The following is a 17064-nucleotide window of genomic DNA, read 5'->3' as shown; positions in this document are numbered from 1 at the left end:
AACTACCTGTCCACCCACTCATCCATCACCCATCATCATCCACCCATCCACCCATTTACCAGCCGCCCCCCATCCACCTTTCCACCCGTCCAACCATCATCCATCATCCATCCACCCATCGCCCATTCATCCAGACTTTCCGCTGAACACCTGGAGTACGCATCTCCGATCCCACTGAACTTTGGGACAAGTCTGGGACAAGTCTGGATTGTCCCAGGAAAATACACGTATGTACACACATGCCAGGTGCAGCGTCCCTTTTCATGGATCCTAGTTTTCTCTGGAGGCAGATTGTGGCCCTGGGTACCATGGACACTGTGGGGCCATGTTCAGACCCCCCTTTGGGCGTGAAGGCCTTATCCCCCTGGGGCATGGCAAGGGGACAGGCCTGGCTGTCAACCTCTGGGGGGTTCTCTTGGTTTGAAGATAACCAGCACACCTAAAGTCAGGCCCCTTCCAGGGGCCGGCTCACTGCCTGTCTCCTGTCTCAGGGCACCTCTGCTGGGCCATCCCAGCTCTAGGGCACAACTGTGGGGCTGGGGTCTGCCTTGGGGACGCTCAGCTTCCTCCTCTGCAAGTCCCGTCTTGCTCCCTCCACGGTGTTTTCCCAAGACCTCTTTCTAGTCAGCAGCCTGCTCTAATCTTCATCTCTAAGTCTGCTTTCCAGGGAACCACTGGGCTTAAAGGCCCGCAGAAGTTCCTTGAGGACAGGGACAGTGGGTGTGTTACTGTCACCTGTCACTGACTCCTTTTATCAACGGCAGGCAGGCCCCTTGTAGGTGCTGCAGAAACCTTGTTTGAATACCCGCTAATGCGTTCTCTCGGTCCTCTGTTCTGGGCCTCTGTTGTCTCCAGCAGAGAGTTCCCATCAGGTATCGGGAGAAAGGGACACCCCTCCAGCCAAAGCCAGCAGGACTCAGGGGCCTGTTCAGGAAAACGTACTAGTTGCCAACGAACCTGTAAATAACCATGGGAACAGAAGCCAGGCTACCTGGTTACCACGAAGCAGGGGAAGGGGACTGGCTGATGTCAGGGCTGGGCTGGCAGGAGGGACAGGCTCAGAGGGAAGCTGGGAGGCTGAGGCCTGGCATGAATGCTGCTGGTGGTGGGCACAGCTCTTCTTATAGCCCCCTGGTCCCGGGGTGGAACCAGGGCCTCCTGCACGCCGCCGGGCAGGTGCTCTACTGAGCTAAGCTCCGCCCCAGGATTCGGGCAATAACTTCAAAGTGAAAACCTAGAAACCCCCCATTTAGTTCCCACTATTGGAAATTCCTTTGCAGAACAAATGTCCAAGTGGCTCCTCTTTGAGGCAAGGATGGGGACCATGGTGGTGGGGCCTTAGTGCTGGCCACTCCTCTTTCATGCTGTCACTGGGAACGGTGTGTGACATTTCCACTCCTGATGTTCACTGAGAGCTAAGGAGAATGTGCCCAGCACCGTGCCAACCACTTTGCATATTATTTTCTCTTTACAGCCACTTATAGATTATCATTCCTTCTTTTTAGACAAGGAAGAGAGGACCAGCAATATGGCCGAGATCACAGAGCAGAGAAAAGCGAATCTGAATCTGGTCATGTCCCCAAGCTGAATTCTTAACTGCTCTCATGCCTTGCCTCTGTGAATTCAGTTTCTACAACCATGAAATAGGTGCAGCGGTTCCTGCCGCACTGGGCTGCTCAGGATCCAGTAACCTGTGTGAAGGGCAGAGGGCGTCCAGTGGCTGGTCCCTTTGTGCTTCCTTCCCCATTCCCATCTTCTGCCTATCTCTTCTCCCAGTCTGGGCTGGGAGGAAGGGCAGGCTTCTCCAAGGACAAACATCTCTGTCCCCAAGTCCAGCAGTGCTTGCCACATGGCCAGCACCATCTGAATGCTGTTGCCCTAAATGGATGATCTGAGGGTCCCCACTTTTGTTTCTCTGCACTGGAAACTTGGAACCCAACTCAATAGCTAGTCCATGCAGCGAGTACCACTGAGAGAATTCTCCCGCAGCTGGGTAACTACTCTCATGCCACCGGGACTTTCAGGATTTCACAGCAGATTGGAGCAGATACAGCGGCAGATGATCCGGAGTCCCCAAGGCTGAGGCGAGGACCAGAATAAAGATGCAGGTACACAGGGTCCTGCCTGGTGGCTCAGGCCTCCCCCACAGCAAACTCCAGCTTGCGCAAGTCCCCGCTACAATGCCAACTGCCGACGTCCTCATATATTGGGGGCATTAACCTTCCTACCACCGTGGGCTCCTGGGAGAGGCAGTGGGCATGTAAGCACTTAAAATCCGAACCCGCAGGTCAGCCCTCCTCCCTCCTCCCCTTCTGCTGGGGACAGACACCACAGCCTGGAGAGACCAGTCACATCCTCAGCTCCTGTCAACCTGTGCAAGCACCGAGTTTCCATGGTGACGCTGCAGCCCTGAGATGCAATGGCTGCAGACAGCACGGGTGGTTGGAGGGCCGAGCCGGGTGAAGGCTGTCTGGCCCGGGAGGCCAGGCGGTAGGGGAGGGAACCCTCCTCTAGGCCTGGCTGGTAATTGCTGCTAAGTGAGGGGCTGTCATTGAGGCCAACAGGAGGGTGGCAGGAGCCCGGTGCTGCACCCTGTAATTACTGCACCAGACAGCGCTCCCTCGGCATGGGGGGGGGGGAGTGCTCATCCACCTGCGCCTGGGGCAGTGGCAGGCACTCCCGCCCCAAGCAGCAGCGGGCCCTGAGGCTGAGGCCACCTCCCCAGCAGGCTGGGTTCCTTAGGAACCCGGCTTCCTTTCATTCTGGCCCCTGGCCCCGGAACCTGCAGGATCCAAGGTGGACAAATGGGCAGCCTGTTTGCCAGCGTCAGCAGGGAATGGGAACTGGAGGCTGGTCCTCCGTGGAGGATCTGAGGGCCTGTCCTGAGGACCCTTCACAGCAGGGTTCAGCAGCCAGCCACTGTCTCAGTCCCTCCTCCCCAAGTCAGGTTTCGCGGGGACACAGCCACACCCTTTTGTTTCTGTATTGGCTCTGGCTTCCTTTCACGCTGCAACAGAGTTGAGAAGTTGTAACAGATGCCATGTGGTCCCCAAACCGAAAATGTTTACCATGTGTCCTTTTACAGGAAGTTTGCAGACCCTTTTAAAAGCTCTACACCCTAGGCCCAGGCCAGTGAGTTCTAGCAGATTCAACAGGGCTAGCCTTTTATAAGAGCCCCGTCCTGGTCCCCCCTAAGTTGCCTCCTCTGGACACAGGTGGCAGGCCTGCAGAGGTGGCAGAGTGCTGCAGCCGGCGCAATGGCGCCACCTGCTGTGAGTGCCCAAGCACCCCAGGGGAAGCCCTGGCTGTAGGCTTGGGGCTGGGAGCCAAAGGTATCGGGCTGGGGCTTGCTCCCAGCCCACAACAGGAGAGGACCGCACAGTGGAGAAGCGTTGGCCAGGTGGAGGGAAGTGCGAGGAAGGTGGGCCAGGGATCTCACAGGAGGCAGCACAGGACCTGGATGGAGGCGCAGGCCCGCCGCTCACTTGGCAAGCTTTGTCTTTTCTAGGTCCTGATCTCTTGGTTGATGAAAGGTTTAAAACAATAAGCCTAAGATTTAAATCTGTTACAAATACTGGCAAGAATCTTTAAGAAAGACTCACATTACTTCCATTTCACAGAGAGGTTAAGTATTCACTTAAGGTCACATGGAAAGGGACAAAGCCAGGATTCAAATATAGGCTGTGAAAAACATGTTCAGCCCCAGGGTGCTGTGCTCAGTAGATACTTGTTTATTCTCTGCCTGCAGAGGGGCAAGCAGGAGATGCAGGAGGCCAGGTTGGGCCTGGTCACTTAGGGAAGGCCCCAGCAGGGACAGAGAAGATGAGGTCTGGCCTTCACAGCCCTCCCTGCCCCTACTCCCCTAGGCAATGTGAGTGGCCACTGGACCATAAACCCATTTATTTCCAAACTATAAATAAATCTACTGAGAAAGATGCAGTCCAGGTGACGAGGCCCCAACATCGTCACACCCCCACTGCCCTGCAGCCCAAAGTCAGTCCCCCTAGAAGGCCGCTGTGCTTCTGACATCAGTCTTGGGCAGGGCCTGGCCAAGGGCCTAGAAGGACCCACCACTTTCTTCTCCACCAGGATCCCAGCGTAGCGTGGGCGAGCTCCAGCCAGGCCGAGGCTGGCCTGGTGCTCACCCTGTTGACCAAGCTCTGAGGGAGGGTAGGAGCCACAAGCCCCTGACCTAGCCCGCCACAGGTGACTCTCAGGCCACTGCTCCCAGCTGCTGTGAAGAGCCACAGGGCCCTGGGCTGCTGCCAAATGCTCAGAGCAGCGCTGGTCACAGAGCAGCCTGCACCTAAGTTGCTCCGCTGGCCCCTCACTGCTGCCCCTGGGCCACGAAGTAGTCTTCCTCCTCGTTGTCCTCATCCTCCGGCTGGCTGCTCCGGAGCAGCAGCTCCAGGTCAGGGCTGGAGCTCAGCCCCTTCAGGAGTCTGGATCCACCTTCACCTGGGGACAGAGATCAGTTATGGACCCGATAATGGCACACTCCCTGAGCCACAGCAGCAGCCAGGAGGGGAGCTGAGAGCCAGGCCCTTCAGGGCAGGCAGGGCTGGGCGAGGGGGAATCAGAGGTGCCAAGAGTCGCAGGGAGTGACATCAGAGAATGGAGGCCTCTGGAAGGCTCCAGTTACCTCTGGAGTGGAGAGTTTTGAGGGCCACGTGTAGAGATATTCCCGAGAGGCAGAGGGCGAAGCCCAGCCAGTTCAGGAGGCTGATCTGATCGCCCAGCAGGTGAGCTGCCAGAAGCAAAGTGCAGACTTCCTGTGGGCAGAGAGATGGGCAGGGGTGGTCAACAGGGGGCGCTCCTTCTCGGGGAGAGGAGGGTGGGGCCTGCCTAGCGGGTGAGGAGGTGAGGGACAGGCTCCCCACACGGCATTCCTGCCAGCCCCACTCTGCGACTGACGCAGAATGTCACAGAACTCTGCTGGGAAAAAGAGGGGCACAACAGACCCAGGGTTGGTGTGGAGCCTGCACCAAGGGCTCAGGAAAGGGTTAGCTGCCCTGGCCCGGGCACCTGTGGATGGGTAGCCCTCAGCTCCTTCGGGCAAATGCAGGGTTGTGCTGGGCTCTGAGGATACACTGTCCCAGGGTCCTTCATGAACAGTGACCGCAGGTGGGATTGGTGAACAATGCACTCTGAGAACCACAGCTTATGCCTCATCCCTTGGCTGCCAGCCAGAAGGTCCTCAGGGGACCTCATTTCTGCTCTAGTGTGGGGTCTGCCTGGTCAAAGACAAGACCCCTCCTGGTTCTGAGCAGGGAGCTGCAGCAATGGTGGGGGAGGGGGTGGGATGCAGAGCAGGGAGGGAGGGAGAGCAGGGAGGGCTTCAAGGCACCAGAAAAGTTTAAGACTGGCAACAGGTGGCACCGTCACATGACACAACTCCTGCTGGGCCCATGGCAGACACTGCCAATCAATCATGGAGCTCTACTGATGAGTCTGGGTGGGGGCTTCTCAACCTATGGCTCCAGGACACTGCCACACGTCCAGGGCTGGCACTGGAGTAAAATGTAACCGTCTAGAGGGGTCAGACTGGCCCTGAATCCCACTGTGCACCCTTGGCTGGTGCAGGTCTGAGGGGATGGTGGAGAGAGGAGAGACAGGAGCACAGTGCCTGTCACTGAACGGGACACTCTGGTCTCCAAAGGGCCCAGGAGTGCCGGAGCTGGGGTGGAGGCTGGGTGAGGAGCCTTTATGGGCCCTCTAAGGGAAAAGAGGGTCACTTCCAAGTCTGTACCTTAAAAATGCCAGCAATGGAGAGAGTGAGGCTGGAGGTTCGGGAAACCAGGAGGAACTCCGAGAAACCCAAACCGAAGGCGAGAATCCCACCAAGGAAGAGACTCCCAAGTACCCGCAGGAGCAGCCCCGTGTCCTGGAAGCGGAAGATTTTCTCAGATGTGGACAAGTGCAGACCTGGAGCAACGCGGGGAGAGAGAGCGGGAGGCCGAGGCCGGGCCAGGGCTACCCTGCCCAGCAACCAGCCTTGTCATCACTGAGGTAGACGACACATGGAGCCCCTGCTGACCATCCGGCTGGGGGAAAGAACAAGGGGTACAGAGTGATCCCACCAAGTGGCTGAGATCCAGGGAGACTGGAGGAGCTGGAGCCCCAGGGTAATTCAGGAGGGGTCCCAACAGGGAGTGGTGTGGACTGAGGGCTTCCCTGGAGGGTGCTGATGGCGCTCCTTCAGACAGTCTGCTTGCCTTTTTTTTTTTTTTTTTTGTCATTTTGGGGAGCATCCAGGGCCTCATGGATGACAGGCAAGCGTCCTGCCACCAAGCCCAAACCTAGGTCTTGCTAGTACACAGCTGTGGGACTTGGGCCAAGATGTTCCCTTTCTGGACTTCAGTTTCTCTGCTGATAAAATGACAGGATGGAACTGGATTGGAGTTTCCCTAGCAAGCAGCGCCATCGGGCGAGCTTCACTCCCTCCCTCCCTCCCTCCCTTCTTTTGGGACCAGAGATTGAACCCGGGGTACTCTGCCACTGAGACACACCCCAAGCCCTTCTGATTTCTTTATTTGGAGACAGAGTTTTGCTAAGTTGCCAAGGCTGGCCTTGAACTTGCAGTCCTCCTGCCTCAGCCTCCCCAGGGCTGATGAGCATTTCTCAAAAAGAAAACATTCACCTATGTGAACAGATGACTGCACAAAACACAAATCTTGCCTAGGGACTTTTAGGAGTCCCTCCAACACTGTCCCTCTGAAGGGACAATTCTCTGGGTCCCCAGCAAGATCCCCATGGTGTATCAGCAGAGGGTGGAGTGAGCTCTGCACTAGACACATGTGGAAGCTGGGCACTGACATGCACTTGGGCATTTTAGAAGGAAGCACCAAAGAAGTAGAGAACGGCCCACCCCTGTCCCCGAGGCAGCCGGTGGACTCACAATGCAGGACATCCAGCTTGGGCTGGCTCCGCAGGGCTGCCAGGGCGCAGGCAAATTGAAGGGAATTCGGGGAAGAGCAACATAAGTAATGAAGGCGCTTGGGGGATTAATTTACCAGAAAAGATTAAAGGAGCTAAATCCATGCAGCTTTGCTAAGTGGCGACTACCAGGGGCTTTCAGATGAGGGTTTGCAGATGGGGGAATGGTGCAGACACCCAGGGGGGCCGGGAGCGTGGTGTTTGGTGCAGGGGGCGTAATGAAGGAATGGGGAGGGATTTTAAAAAGGGAAAACATGAGGCTCTGAACAGAAGTCTCCTGGACAACGGCTGCAGAATAATTTTCTCAGGGAGGCTGGAGATGCTTCACTGCTTGAAACTTAAATGGATGTGGGACAGAATTTTCTGTAATGACCCTGAGGACAGTCGGGACTCTGGGAGAAAGAATAAATAGACAGTGGACAAAGACTAATCCCAAAAACCAGGAAGGAAGGTGGTACTGTGCCGCCCGCCCTCAAGTTCTCCTTCCTCCTCCTCTGGAAGCCTCAGCCCCAGCCTCCTGCATGCTGGCCCCTGCCCAGCCCATCCCACACAGCTACAGGCCAACATGTGAGTGAACCTCCTGTCCTGCTTCCCAGGACACCCTGCCTGCCTTAGTCCACCCACTCCTCTCATCCGCCAAAATACACGGATGGTCTGGGGACCTTTTCTGACTCGCTCACTCCCCCTCCTAAAACAGGCGGTGACTCTGCCCTCCTAGGGGCAGCATGCAAGGTAGGGAAGAGTGGGCTTAACCGCTTGAAGCCAGGAGGCTGGGTCCAAATTCTGGCTTCCTTGTGAGCTCTGGGACCCTGGGCAAGCTCTCTTCCCTTCTGAGCCTCAGTTTCTTTCATCTGCAAAACCAGGTGACAATTACAGTATCAGCCAGTTTTTTGGGAGGACTTAGTGTTTGACACACACACATACACGTATATCTCTATATAATATATCTCTATATAATATATACATATATATAAATATATATAAAAATTATATATATATATATAACAATCAGCTCTTCAGAAACTAATACCCCTACCCAGTCCTGGTTCTACTCCTGTGAGACAGCATTGATCTATTTCTCAGAATGGAGGCCCCATGATTTAATCACCTTACACTAGGATCCACCCCTGAAGCTTCCACTTTGGGACCAAGCTTCCAGGACATGAACCTTTGGGAAGACAAATCACACCCAGACTATAACATGCACACTTCCTATTGTGTATATGCCAGGTTACTTTCAATGATACACTAAAGTAGAAATTTGTAGGTAGGGAACCTAAATCTTAATTTTACTAGAAAATGCCAATTATTTTCTAAAAATGATTATTCCAATTTACTGACCTACAGGAAATATGAATGTTTTCTGGCATTTGTAATAGGTTTTTGCTGTTGTGTAGTTTTATTTCTTATTGAGCTGTTTGACTTTTTTAAATAAATTCATGTATTTTTTTCATAAAAAAATAAGTATTTGAAATAATTAAAATAGCCAGGTGTGATGGTGCAGGCCTGTAGTCCCAGCTACTCTGGAGGCTAAGGTAGGAGGATTGCAAGTTTGGGGCAAGATTGGGCAACTTAGTGGGACCCTATCTTCAAATAAAATATCAAAAGGGCTTGGGGTGTAGCTCAGTGGGAGAGTGCCCCTGGGTTCAATCCCTAGTACTGGAAAAAGAAAAACAAAAAGATGGAAATAGTCCCTTCAGCACTCTGTACAGTCATTACCATCACTGTCCTTATGTTTTACACTCTTTCTGCAGCAACTATCAGATTGGATTCTAGCCACTTGCTTACGAGTCTATCTAGTCCCAACAGGGTACAGGGGTGGGGCTGCGTCTTCAATGTTGGCAACCTCAAAAACTAGCACCACACAGGGATCTGGGATTCGCTGTTCTGAGGTGCCCCGAGGTGGCTGGCCCAACGTACCTTCAAATATGGCAAACAGAGGGAAGAGCCCCAGGAACATGAGTGGCTGCAGGTGAAACATGGTGTCGATGGGGTTCTGGAGGCCTGCAGGGCAGGACACAGAGGTCAGGAGGTCTGGCCGGTGCTTGCACAGCCTCCAGCCTGCCTGCACCTACCCCGCCCAGGCTCACCCAGCTCAGCCTTCTGCAGGAGCATCTGGGTGAGGGTCCAGCGAATTCCACCGATGAACGAGGCCCCCAGCACCAGGGAGAAGCCCTTCACGTTGAATTGGGTGGACTTATAGGTGAACATGAAGAGGCCCCCAGCGATGAGGAGGACCACCAGGACCAGGGCCGCACGCTGGGAGGAGGGGAGCAGGTGCAGCTGACTCGGGGGTCCGCCACACCCAGAGCCGGGGTCAGTATCTCCCCTGGGGCAGGAGATCTTCTACCTCAACTCTCCCAGGGAAGTCACAGACAGCCCTTGCCCACTGACATATGAAGGGTTGACAACTGGCATGTCCTCAGTATCCCTTCCTAGTCTAAAATACCACAGTGCTTTCTGAGATCTGTTCCAAGTCCCGAGTGGCCTCTCCGCCTCCTTGGCCACCAAATGAGGACCACCGCTTTGCACAGCAAGGCTCTCCAGGACCCTCCTGATTTCTTCTGTCAGCTGCTGACACACTTGTTTCTAAATACTCTGCATACTGTCCCTATGCCTAGGTCCCTTCTCAGAAGAGGGAGTTACTGCCACCTGGGCTGGGCCTGTCTCAGTCACCGCTCAGATTCCCTCTTCTACTCTGGGCATACAGCGGGTAGGAAGGACAAAACAGAAGTGGGGCCTCACCAGCTCCTCCAGCTTGAAGATCAGAGAGAAGATCAAGATGAACAGCACAGCCGAGGACTTGGTCATTGTGTACCTGGAAGTGGAGATTACCCACACTGCACTGCTGGAGTCGGGGTTAGGACCCGCCACCCAGAAGAGAGCCCAGAGCACAGATCAGCAGGCTGGAAGGGGGAGGAGGCTGACTTTCCAGAGAGCAAGTGGCGCTGCTCAGGGCAGCAGGGCAATCTGGGTACAGAAGATCAAAAGGAGCCTGCCTGAGTCACCTGGGCCGAGAAGGGACCTGTCATCGGAAGACTCTCTGAGGCCCCCGATTATCACTGGGAGACAAGGCTCGTGTCTGACATGGAGGAGTTCTATCCTTTATCTAGCCCTTGGCCAAGACTAGGAAAGGAAGAACAGATGAGACGAGAGGACACAAAGAGGACCGTGTCCTCTGAAGCCAACGCGACACAACCAGCTATCACCCAGCCGTGCCCACACTGGGCGCTGATGTGGCCACATGCTCTGTGGCCAGCCCCTTCCTCGGCTCTGCTGTTCTGTCCCTGCCTCGACTAGTGCTGTCTGCATCCCCTGGCTTCCCCCGCTGCCCGGCAGGCACAGCGTCCCCTCTGCGCTGGGCTTACGGAAGAGGCTGGAGACTTCTTGGAGAGCTGCTAGGTGCCAGGGAGGAGCTGAGAGAGCAAGGGCTGGTCCCAGAGAGTGATGGAGTGGCTGGCCCATCGGCCAGGTGCGCAGACAGCAGCCGGTACTCACAGCGAGACGGTGATGTAGAGGAAGCTCCAGTTGGACAAGCCCACGTCAAGTGCTGTTGCCAGTGCTGTGGAGACAAGGGGCGCCCGGGGCTGAGGTGGCACAGGAACATCCAGCCAGGTGGCCGCTACGTCCTGGAGGTGGCTAAGGAGCCCATTTTACCCCACTCTGGCTTCCTCTCTGGGAACCCGAGGTTTTCCTTTCCACCAGTAATTATGTGGTTAACATCTGGCTAAAAAGTGGGGCCACTGGGCTGGAGTCCACCCTGACTGGGGGTGCTATGCTCATGTGTCGACTGATTTCAATGTCCTCGCCCCCACTAGACTGGAGCCTCTCAGCCAGTCAATCCTCGGGTGAAAACCCTCCTCCCTGGGGACCAAGTGAACTCAACAGGGCACCTGGCCCTCCAGGCTCTCGGGTGGCATCGAGTGGCCTTTCACACTTCACACACTGCTCAGTGTGTGACACACCAGCACCAGCTGGTGCCACCTGTCCTTCAGTACCTGCCTACTCACACCTGACCTAGGACCCAGATGACAGCAGGCCCAGGACCCTGCCTGCGAGGCGCATGCACCTGCTGCAGGCTCCCTGCCCGCCACAGGGCTTTCTGTGTGTGTGGCGGGAGGGGAGGTGGGGAGAGCTCAAGAGATGGTGGGGCGAGGGGAGGGAGGCAGAGGGCACAAAGAGGTGTGGGGCGGGCAGAGAGGGGACTTGACCTCAAGGCCCAGAGGGCTTCTCTCTGGTCCTCTAGCAGCCCTCCTTCTGCAGGGACACGTACCTGTGGGGGCCACTCTTTTGAGGTAGTCGGTCCAGCTCAGCACCACGCGGGCCCTGTGGCTGGAGCACTGAACCAGCGCCCTGGACAGGGCGGAGAAGAGGAAGATCACGGCCAGGTGCAGCATCGTCATGAAGAGGGGGAAGTGAAAGCTCTGCAGAGCCCAAGCAGACACCCGGCGCCTCAGAGACCGCCCTGGGCTGGGGCCCCCTCCTCCCTCCAGCTGCTGTCGGGTGGGAGGGGCTCACCCCTGGTTTGCAGGGAGGGGCTCTCAGCTGCATTCCAGTTCCTTAGACCGAGAGACCCTTTGTCCCCACTGTGGAGGTCCAAAAGAGAAGTGGCACCCTTGGGCTCACTCCCAGTTTGGTGCTGTCTCCACTTCAACACCCGCTGGCTGGTCCATCAGCCTTGCCCAAGAGCCTCTGTGGGCCACTAAGGCCATGCCAATTGTGGCACCTTTGACCCAGCACCCTGCACTGGTGAGGCCTCAGTTACCTTGGTCAGCCATTTGTTGTAGAAGGTGATGCCGATGGAGAAGCAGTAGTAGAGAAGGACCAGCCCCAGGGTCAACACCGCCTTCCACACAAAGGCCACATCAAGGGCCCACCTCCCCATCCGCGGAGGCTGCGGTGCCCCCGCTCCTGGGCCACGGGACAGCACCTCTCCTGAAGACAGCTCACAGAGGAGCGGCGCTGGACCACGACTTTCAACAAGCAGATGCCCTGGCTGGAAGGGTTCTCTTCGCCTCCATGTTTGGAATGGTCAGTGGAGCTCCGGGTGGAGTCCTCACCTAAGGGGCTGGTGGCCCAGGCCGACCTGTTCCATGGTTAGCTGGGTGCAGGGCTCAAAGGACCCCAGTTCTGCTGCTAGAAAGATGAGAAGACAGCTGTGGTGGCTCTGCGGCTCCCACACCCAGTCCAGCACTCCCAGAGCCCTAGTCAGTCCACTCCCTCGTCACTTCAGGCTGTTCTCCATGGGTTGTTATCAAAATGACCTTTTCAACACGTAAATCTGATTGTGTTGGACCAGTGCTGTCTCACGGACAAAGGCCAAAACCCTTTCTGGGGCTCCGAGGGCCCAGATCTGGCCTTGCAGTCTCACCAGCCTCAGCCTCACACTTTCCAGGACGGGTCCAACTGGCTGCCTTTTGGTTCTCCCAACACACCAGGCTCTTTCCTGCTGCCTGGAAGAACGAACGCCCCTCTTCAACCATTCCTCAGTCACCCTGCTTTTCTTGGGCACAAAGGTCCTGGGGATGTCCCCACCCACCAGTCTTGAGATACAGGTGGTTCTACTATCCCTTCCCAGCACTTCTGCGGGGTGTGATCTGAGTAATGTCTGGTCCTCTGCAAGGCCGGGAACTTGAGGACAGACAGAACCTTACCACACCTGACACTGTGTAAGTTCTCCATTCGGTCTGATGACTCAGCGCCAGACAACATGCATGTCATTTTCAGGAGACTGATCTCTTCTTCAGGGGTTGAAAGTGGATCAGGAAACCTGTACCTACCTGGCCCTACCCTCTACCAACTGCTCTCAGAGGCACAGGGTCCTGCCTAAACAAACCACTCCCTGCCACCCAAGCAACCCCGCAGCCCCAAGGAGTGCATGAGCATTTGGGGCTGGACCCACCTGTGCCTAGGGAGCTGGGGCCCAGCATCACACCTCTGCTTCAGCTGTGTGTCCCCTCCTCACTGCCTACTTGGGAGATGCCCCACCTGCTGCAATGCCATCTCCTGGAAGCCTTCTTAGAAGGCCGAACCCCACCCCACCCCAGCCCGTGGGTCTGAAGGGAATGACCACACCTGCACTGTACTCTTGGAACCAGTGCTATCGCTTCCCCACCCGCAAGGCAAACTGGGCTCCAAGGGCTGCAGTTCTCTTCAGAGGAACTTTAGAAATCTGTAGTGGTGAACTGGGAGGATACCGGAAGCATACAGGGAGCAAGGACCATGAGGCGTAGCCCACAGAACCAGAATTATTCTGCAATCTGTATGACTTTGAGGTGCAGGTGGAAAACTGGCCTATGATCACCTGAACCCAGACCCTAAATCAGGCATAGGTGTACACACGCAGCAGCTTTTCTATGGCTCCACCATGCACTGAAAATTCCCCAAACTTAAACCACTCATGGTTTCTGAGCTGGGGCACACCATGGCTGTGCGAGGGTGTGTTTGTGGCTACCATGTTCCTAGGTGTTCTATAGAGAAAGGAGCCGCCGGCCACTTCACCCTCACTCTGGTACTGTGCCCAGAAACCTCCACATAGAAACACGTTTTATTGTCAGTTACTTTCCTTTGCATTATGTTAGGACACACTCATTAAAAAATATATATATATGTGAAGGGCTGGGTTTGGTGGCACACACCTGTAGTCCCAGTGACTCAGGAAGCCAAGGCAGGAGGATTGCAAGTTTGAGGTCAGCCTTGGCAATTTAGTGAGACCCTGTCTTCAAAATAAAAAATAAAAAGGGCTGGGAATGTGGTAGCTCAGTGGGAAAGCACCCCGGGTTCAACCCCAATCCTGCCAAAGAAAAAAAAGGAACATGCTGGAACCAGTGGGCTGTGTCACTGTCCTTCCTGGTCTAAAGCATGACATACCTCCCCAGTGTGGAGCCCAGCTCTGATTCATCATGAACCTCAGAGGAAGAGCAACTGCGACTTGACCTCTTTACCCCGATGTCTGATCTCAGGTGTCCCTCCTGCCCTTTCCCAGCACAGCAGGCACCGCCACTCTCCTCCTCTGCTCCTCTGTCCCCAGCTCACTCAACCCCTGGCAGCTCCATCTCTGCAAATATCCCCAATCATCACATCTCCTGACCTCCACTCCCGCCACCCCAGCCCCTACCTCTCTCCAGATGACTGCAGCAACCTCCTGCGGTGGCCTCTCTGCTCCTCCTGCCACTCCCAGACAGACTCCTGCTTCTGTGACTGAGTGGGGCAATGGGGCTTCAAACCCACATGGTGCAAGCTCGAGGCCCACTTTCCTCTACGCCAGTTTCTCAACTTGGTGTCACGCATGTTTGGGGCGGGATCAATCCTTGTGCACTGTAGGATGTTAGCAGCATCCCCAGTCAACACCTGCGAGATGCAGGAATATCCTTAGCCCCCGCTACACTTAACAACCAGAACTGTGTCCAGACATTGCCAAACACTGCCTGGGGTCACAAGTGCTCCTGGTTGAGAGTCACTGCTTACGCTACACAGGCAGTTGCAGGGCATGTTGATACTAAGGGGACTTTCTTCCTAGCACTTGCTCCATGGGTCCCTCCAGTGGCTTCCAAGTTAGGGCCATCTGTTTCCCTTTCCGGGATCAACCTGCACCTTCTGCTTACACTACAGTGCCTGCTAAACAACACAAGGTCCTCCCTGGGCTGTTCCAATCATGCCTTTCCTTCCAAGAGCTTGTCCAGATCCCTGTAATACACTCGCCCCCCACCCAGCTCCATCTCAAAGTCAGCAACACTATTTCTTATCAGCATTCAAAAGGTAATTCACTTACCTAAAACACAAAGACTCATGTCAGCTAGAGGGGCCAGCCAAAAATCACAGAGCCACATACTCAATGTACATTCATGACACACTACTGTATCGGAGCACTGGAGATACAGGCGTGAAACTGGATGAGGTCCTCGCTCTTACTCTGTGGTAAGGGAGACCAGACCTACAGGGTTAAATGCTCTTTTCCAAATCTCACTTGCCCAAGAAAGGAATTCCACAGTGTGCCTCACTTTCCCTGGGGAGTAGCAGCCACAGTGGGGGTAGGACTGTGCACTGTCGTAGCACCTGGCTGCCTTCCATTTTCCCAACCTCAACACAGTGGTGCAGCTTAGTGCTTAAAAGTACAGGTTTGAAGTTAGAGACCTGGAGCAAATCCTAATGCTTCTACTCTAAATGAGTAGACGCTGAAACTCAGTTTCTCCAACTGTAACGGGAAACAGAACCGTCTAGCCCCTGGGAAAGGAGTCAACAGCATTAGGTACATACAGCACTGATGCTGGATGGTGTACAGTTATAGCAACACTTCCCCAGAGGCCCTGCACTGACAGCCCACTCCTACTGACCTCCTCTCACTTCCTGTCCTGCTTCTGAGTTACTACACCTTCCTCCAGTTGCCCCCTCAAGGGCCAACTCTCTGTTCTCCTGTTCTCTCTGTTCTCCTCTTATACACTGACCACTTCCTCTTTCTGCAAAGATGACTTGGATGCCAGGACCCTACAATCTCTGGCTTGTCTTCTGCTCTTCTCCGCTCCTTCTTCAGTCTTCTAGCTGACACCCCCTCTTCAACTCAACGTGCAAGAGTTGGCACCTGAGGGTCGGATCTTGGCTTCTCTTCTTTCTTCATTCTCATCCTAACCAAACCACTGCATCCATCCCAAACCACTTGCCAGTGATGTCTTTACATTAGCCAAGCTTTCCTGTGAGTGCAGGCTTGTGTATCTAAGTGTCCTTTTGGCAGCTCCACTCCAGACATCTAAATCTTAAGATGCCCTAAGAATACATCTAAATTACTCCCCATGCCCCTAACCTACTCCAAAGTCATTTAGTAAGCGCCAGTGTAATGCAGTTATTTAAACCAAATGCACACATCGGAGATGAGGAACACTTGATCCCCTCTGGCCCTCAGTCCTCAAATCCTGCCCTGTCAGCTCCACCACCAATGACTTCTGTACCCGTCCACTTTTCTTCACTTCCCTTTCCACAACCACAGTCTCAGCCACGTTATCTTCCGTTATCGCGGAGCTTCCTCTTTTGTCCCCACAGCCTGGAGTCCACGGAGCAGCCAAAGGGGTGGCCTACACACAGAAAGCAGACCACGCCCTCCGGGGGCGGATCCCACTCCTCGGCTCGGCCCGCGAGGAGGCCACCTACCACCTGGCCTCCGCGGACGTCTGCAACCTCCTCCTACCGCTGTCCCCGGCCCCCGCCGCCCGGCTTCCAGCGGCTGGTCAGGCACATCAAGTCCGCGTCCTCGGACTCCGCCAAGCGTCCCCATCCTCCAGACCTCCCCACCAGCTGACGTGGCCGTGTTGGCTCGTGTCTCCCGCGGAGCCCGGCCTCTGCGAGCCGGTCGGGGTGTCGGCTCCCGCCCGGCGCAGGGCCTGGCACCTTGCAGGTGTTCCGAGTGCCAGCCGAGGCGGCGCGGCGGGGCGGGCGGCCTGCAGGAGGCCGGGGTCCCCGCCCCTCCGCGGACCGGGCCGGGCGCCGGGGCGGCAGCAGGAGCGAGCAGCGTGCAGAACCGAGGCGGGACGGCCCCCCACGCCAGCCGGACCCCCTCCCGGGAGCTCCCGCAACGCGCCCACTCACCTCCACCGTGGCGCTCGCGGCCGCGATCCTCCCGCCGGAAGTGCGAGCCGGGTTCCGCCCCCGAGCCGCGGGAGGGGTGGCTTCCGCCGGAAGCCGCCGAGGGGCCGAGCAGTGAGGGGGCGGAGCGGGGACCATGTGCAGAGGCTGGGGCGGGAGCCGCTCTATTGGCTTGGGGGGGGGGCCTTCCTCCGCGCTCAGCCAGACCCCCGCGGTGCCCTCGTGCGCTGGGCGCCCGCGCCCACCTTTTGTTCAGCCCTGTATTGTAACTGCTTGTCTCCGGCGCGCAAGCAGCCACTTGTCGTGGAGCCGCGGTGCCTGCTACTGCCCGGCACACAGTGAGCACCCCCGTCGTGGTCACCTATTTACCTTTGTTAAACAGATGGTTTATCTACATCCAACCCAGCGCCAGGCAAGCATGCAGCGAACCACGAAATCTCTCTGGGCTTCCGCTTCTGGAAGCTGCAGCCAGCTGGGGAGTAATGTCAGGGACACTGAATTTTTACTTAGAAAGATACAGAATAACATTTGTGAAATATTTCATCTGAAGCCTTA

At 55.9% G+C, this 17064-nt stretch overlaps 1 protein-coding gene across 4 annotated transcripts; it reads right to left on the bottom strand.

Moving 5' to 3' along the window:
• Nucleotides 1–3670: 3670 nt before the first annotated feature.
• Slc35h1 (solute carrier family 35 member H1) lies at nt 3671–16567 on the bottom strand. Of its 4 annotated transcripts, none has more exons than XM_076852019.2 (10): nt 16513–16567; nt 11702–12069; nt 11210–11360; nt 10435–10498; nt 9682–9754; nt 9027–9195; nt 8857–8940; nt 5750–5925; nt 4643–4772; nt 3671–4458 (listed from the first exon to the last, which is right to left on the bottom strand). In XM_076852019.2, exons 2-10 carry the CDS (start codon nt 11819–11821, stop codon nt 4328–4330), a joined length of 1098 nt encoding a protein of 365 aa, XP_076708134.1. In that variant the 5' UTR covers nt 11822–12069; nt 16513–16567; the 3' UTR covers nt 3671–4327. The 4 variants fall into 4 exon arrangements, with proteins under 4 accessions (XP_076708134.1, XP_076708133.1, XP_076708137.1 ...); XM_076852018.2 differs by having other exon boundaries at nt 11702–12072; nt 16513–16564; XM_076852022.2 differs by lacking the exons at nt 11702–12069; nt 16513–16567 and having other exon boundaries at nt 10305–10498; nt 11210–11237.
• Nucleotides 16568–17064: the final 497 nt, after the last annotated feature.

The sequence above is a fragment of the Callospermophilus lateralis genome, chromosome 3 (assembly GCF_048772815.1).
Source record: "Callospermophilus lateralis isolate mCalLat2 chromosome 3, mCalLat2.hap1, whole genome shotgun sequence".
Taxonomy (NCBI): domain Eukaryota; kingdom Metazoa; phylum Chordata; class Mammalia; order Rodentia; family Sciuridae; genus Callospermophilus; species Callospermophilus lateralis.
The sequence above is the reverse complement of the archived record's forward strand: the minus strand, read 5'-3'. Positions and strand labels throughout refer to the sequence as shown.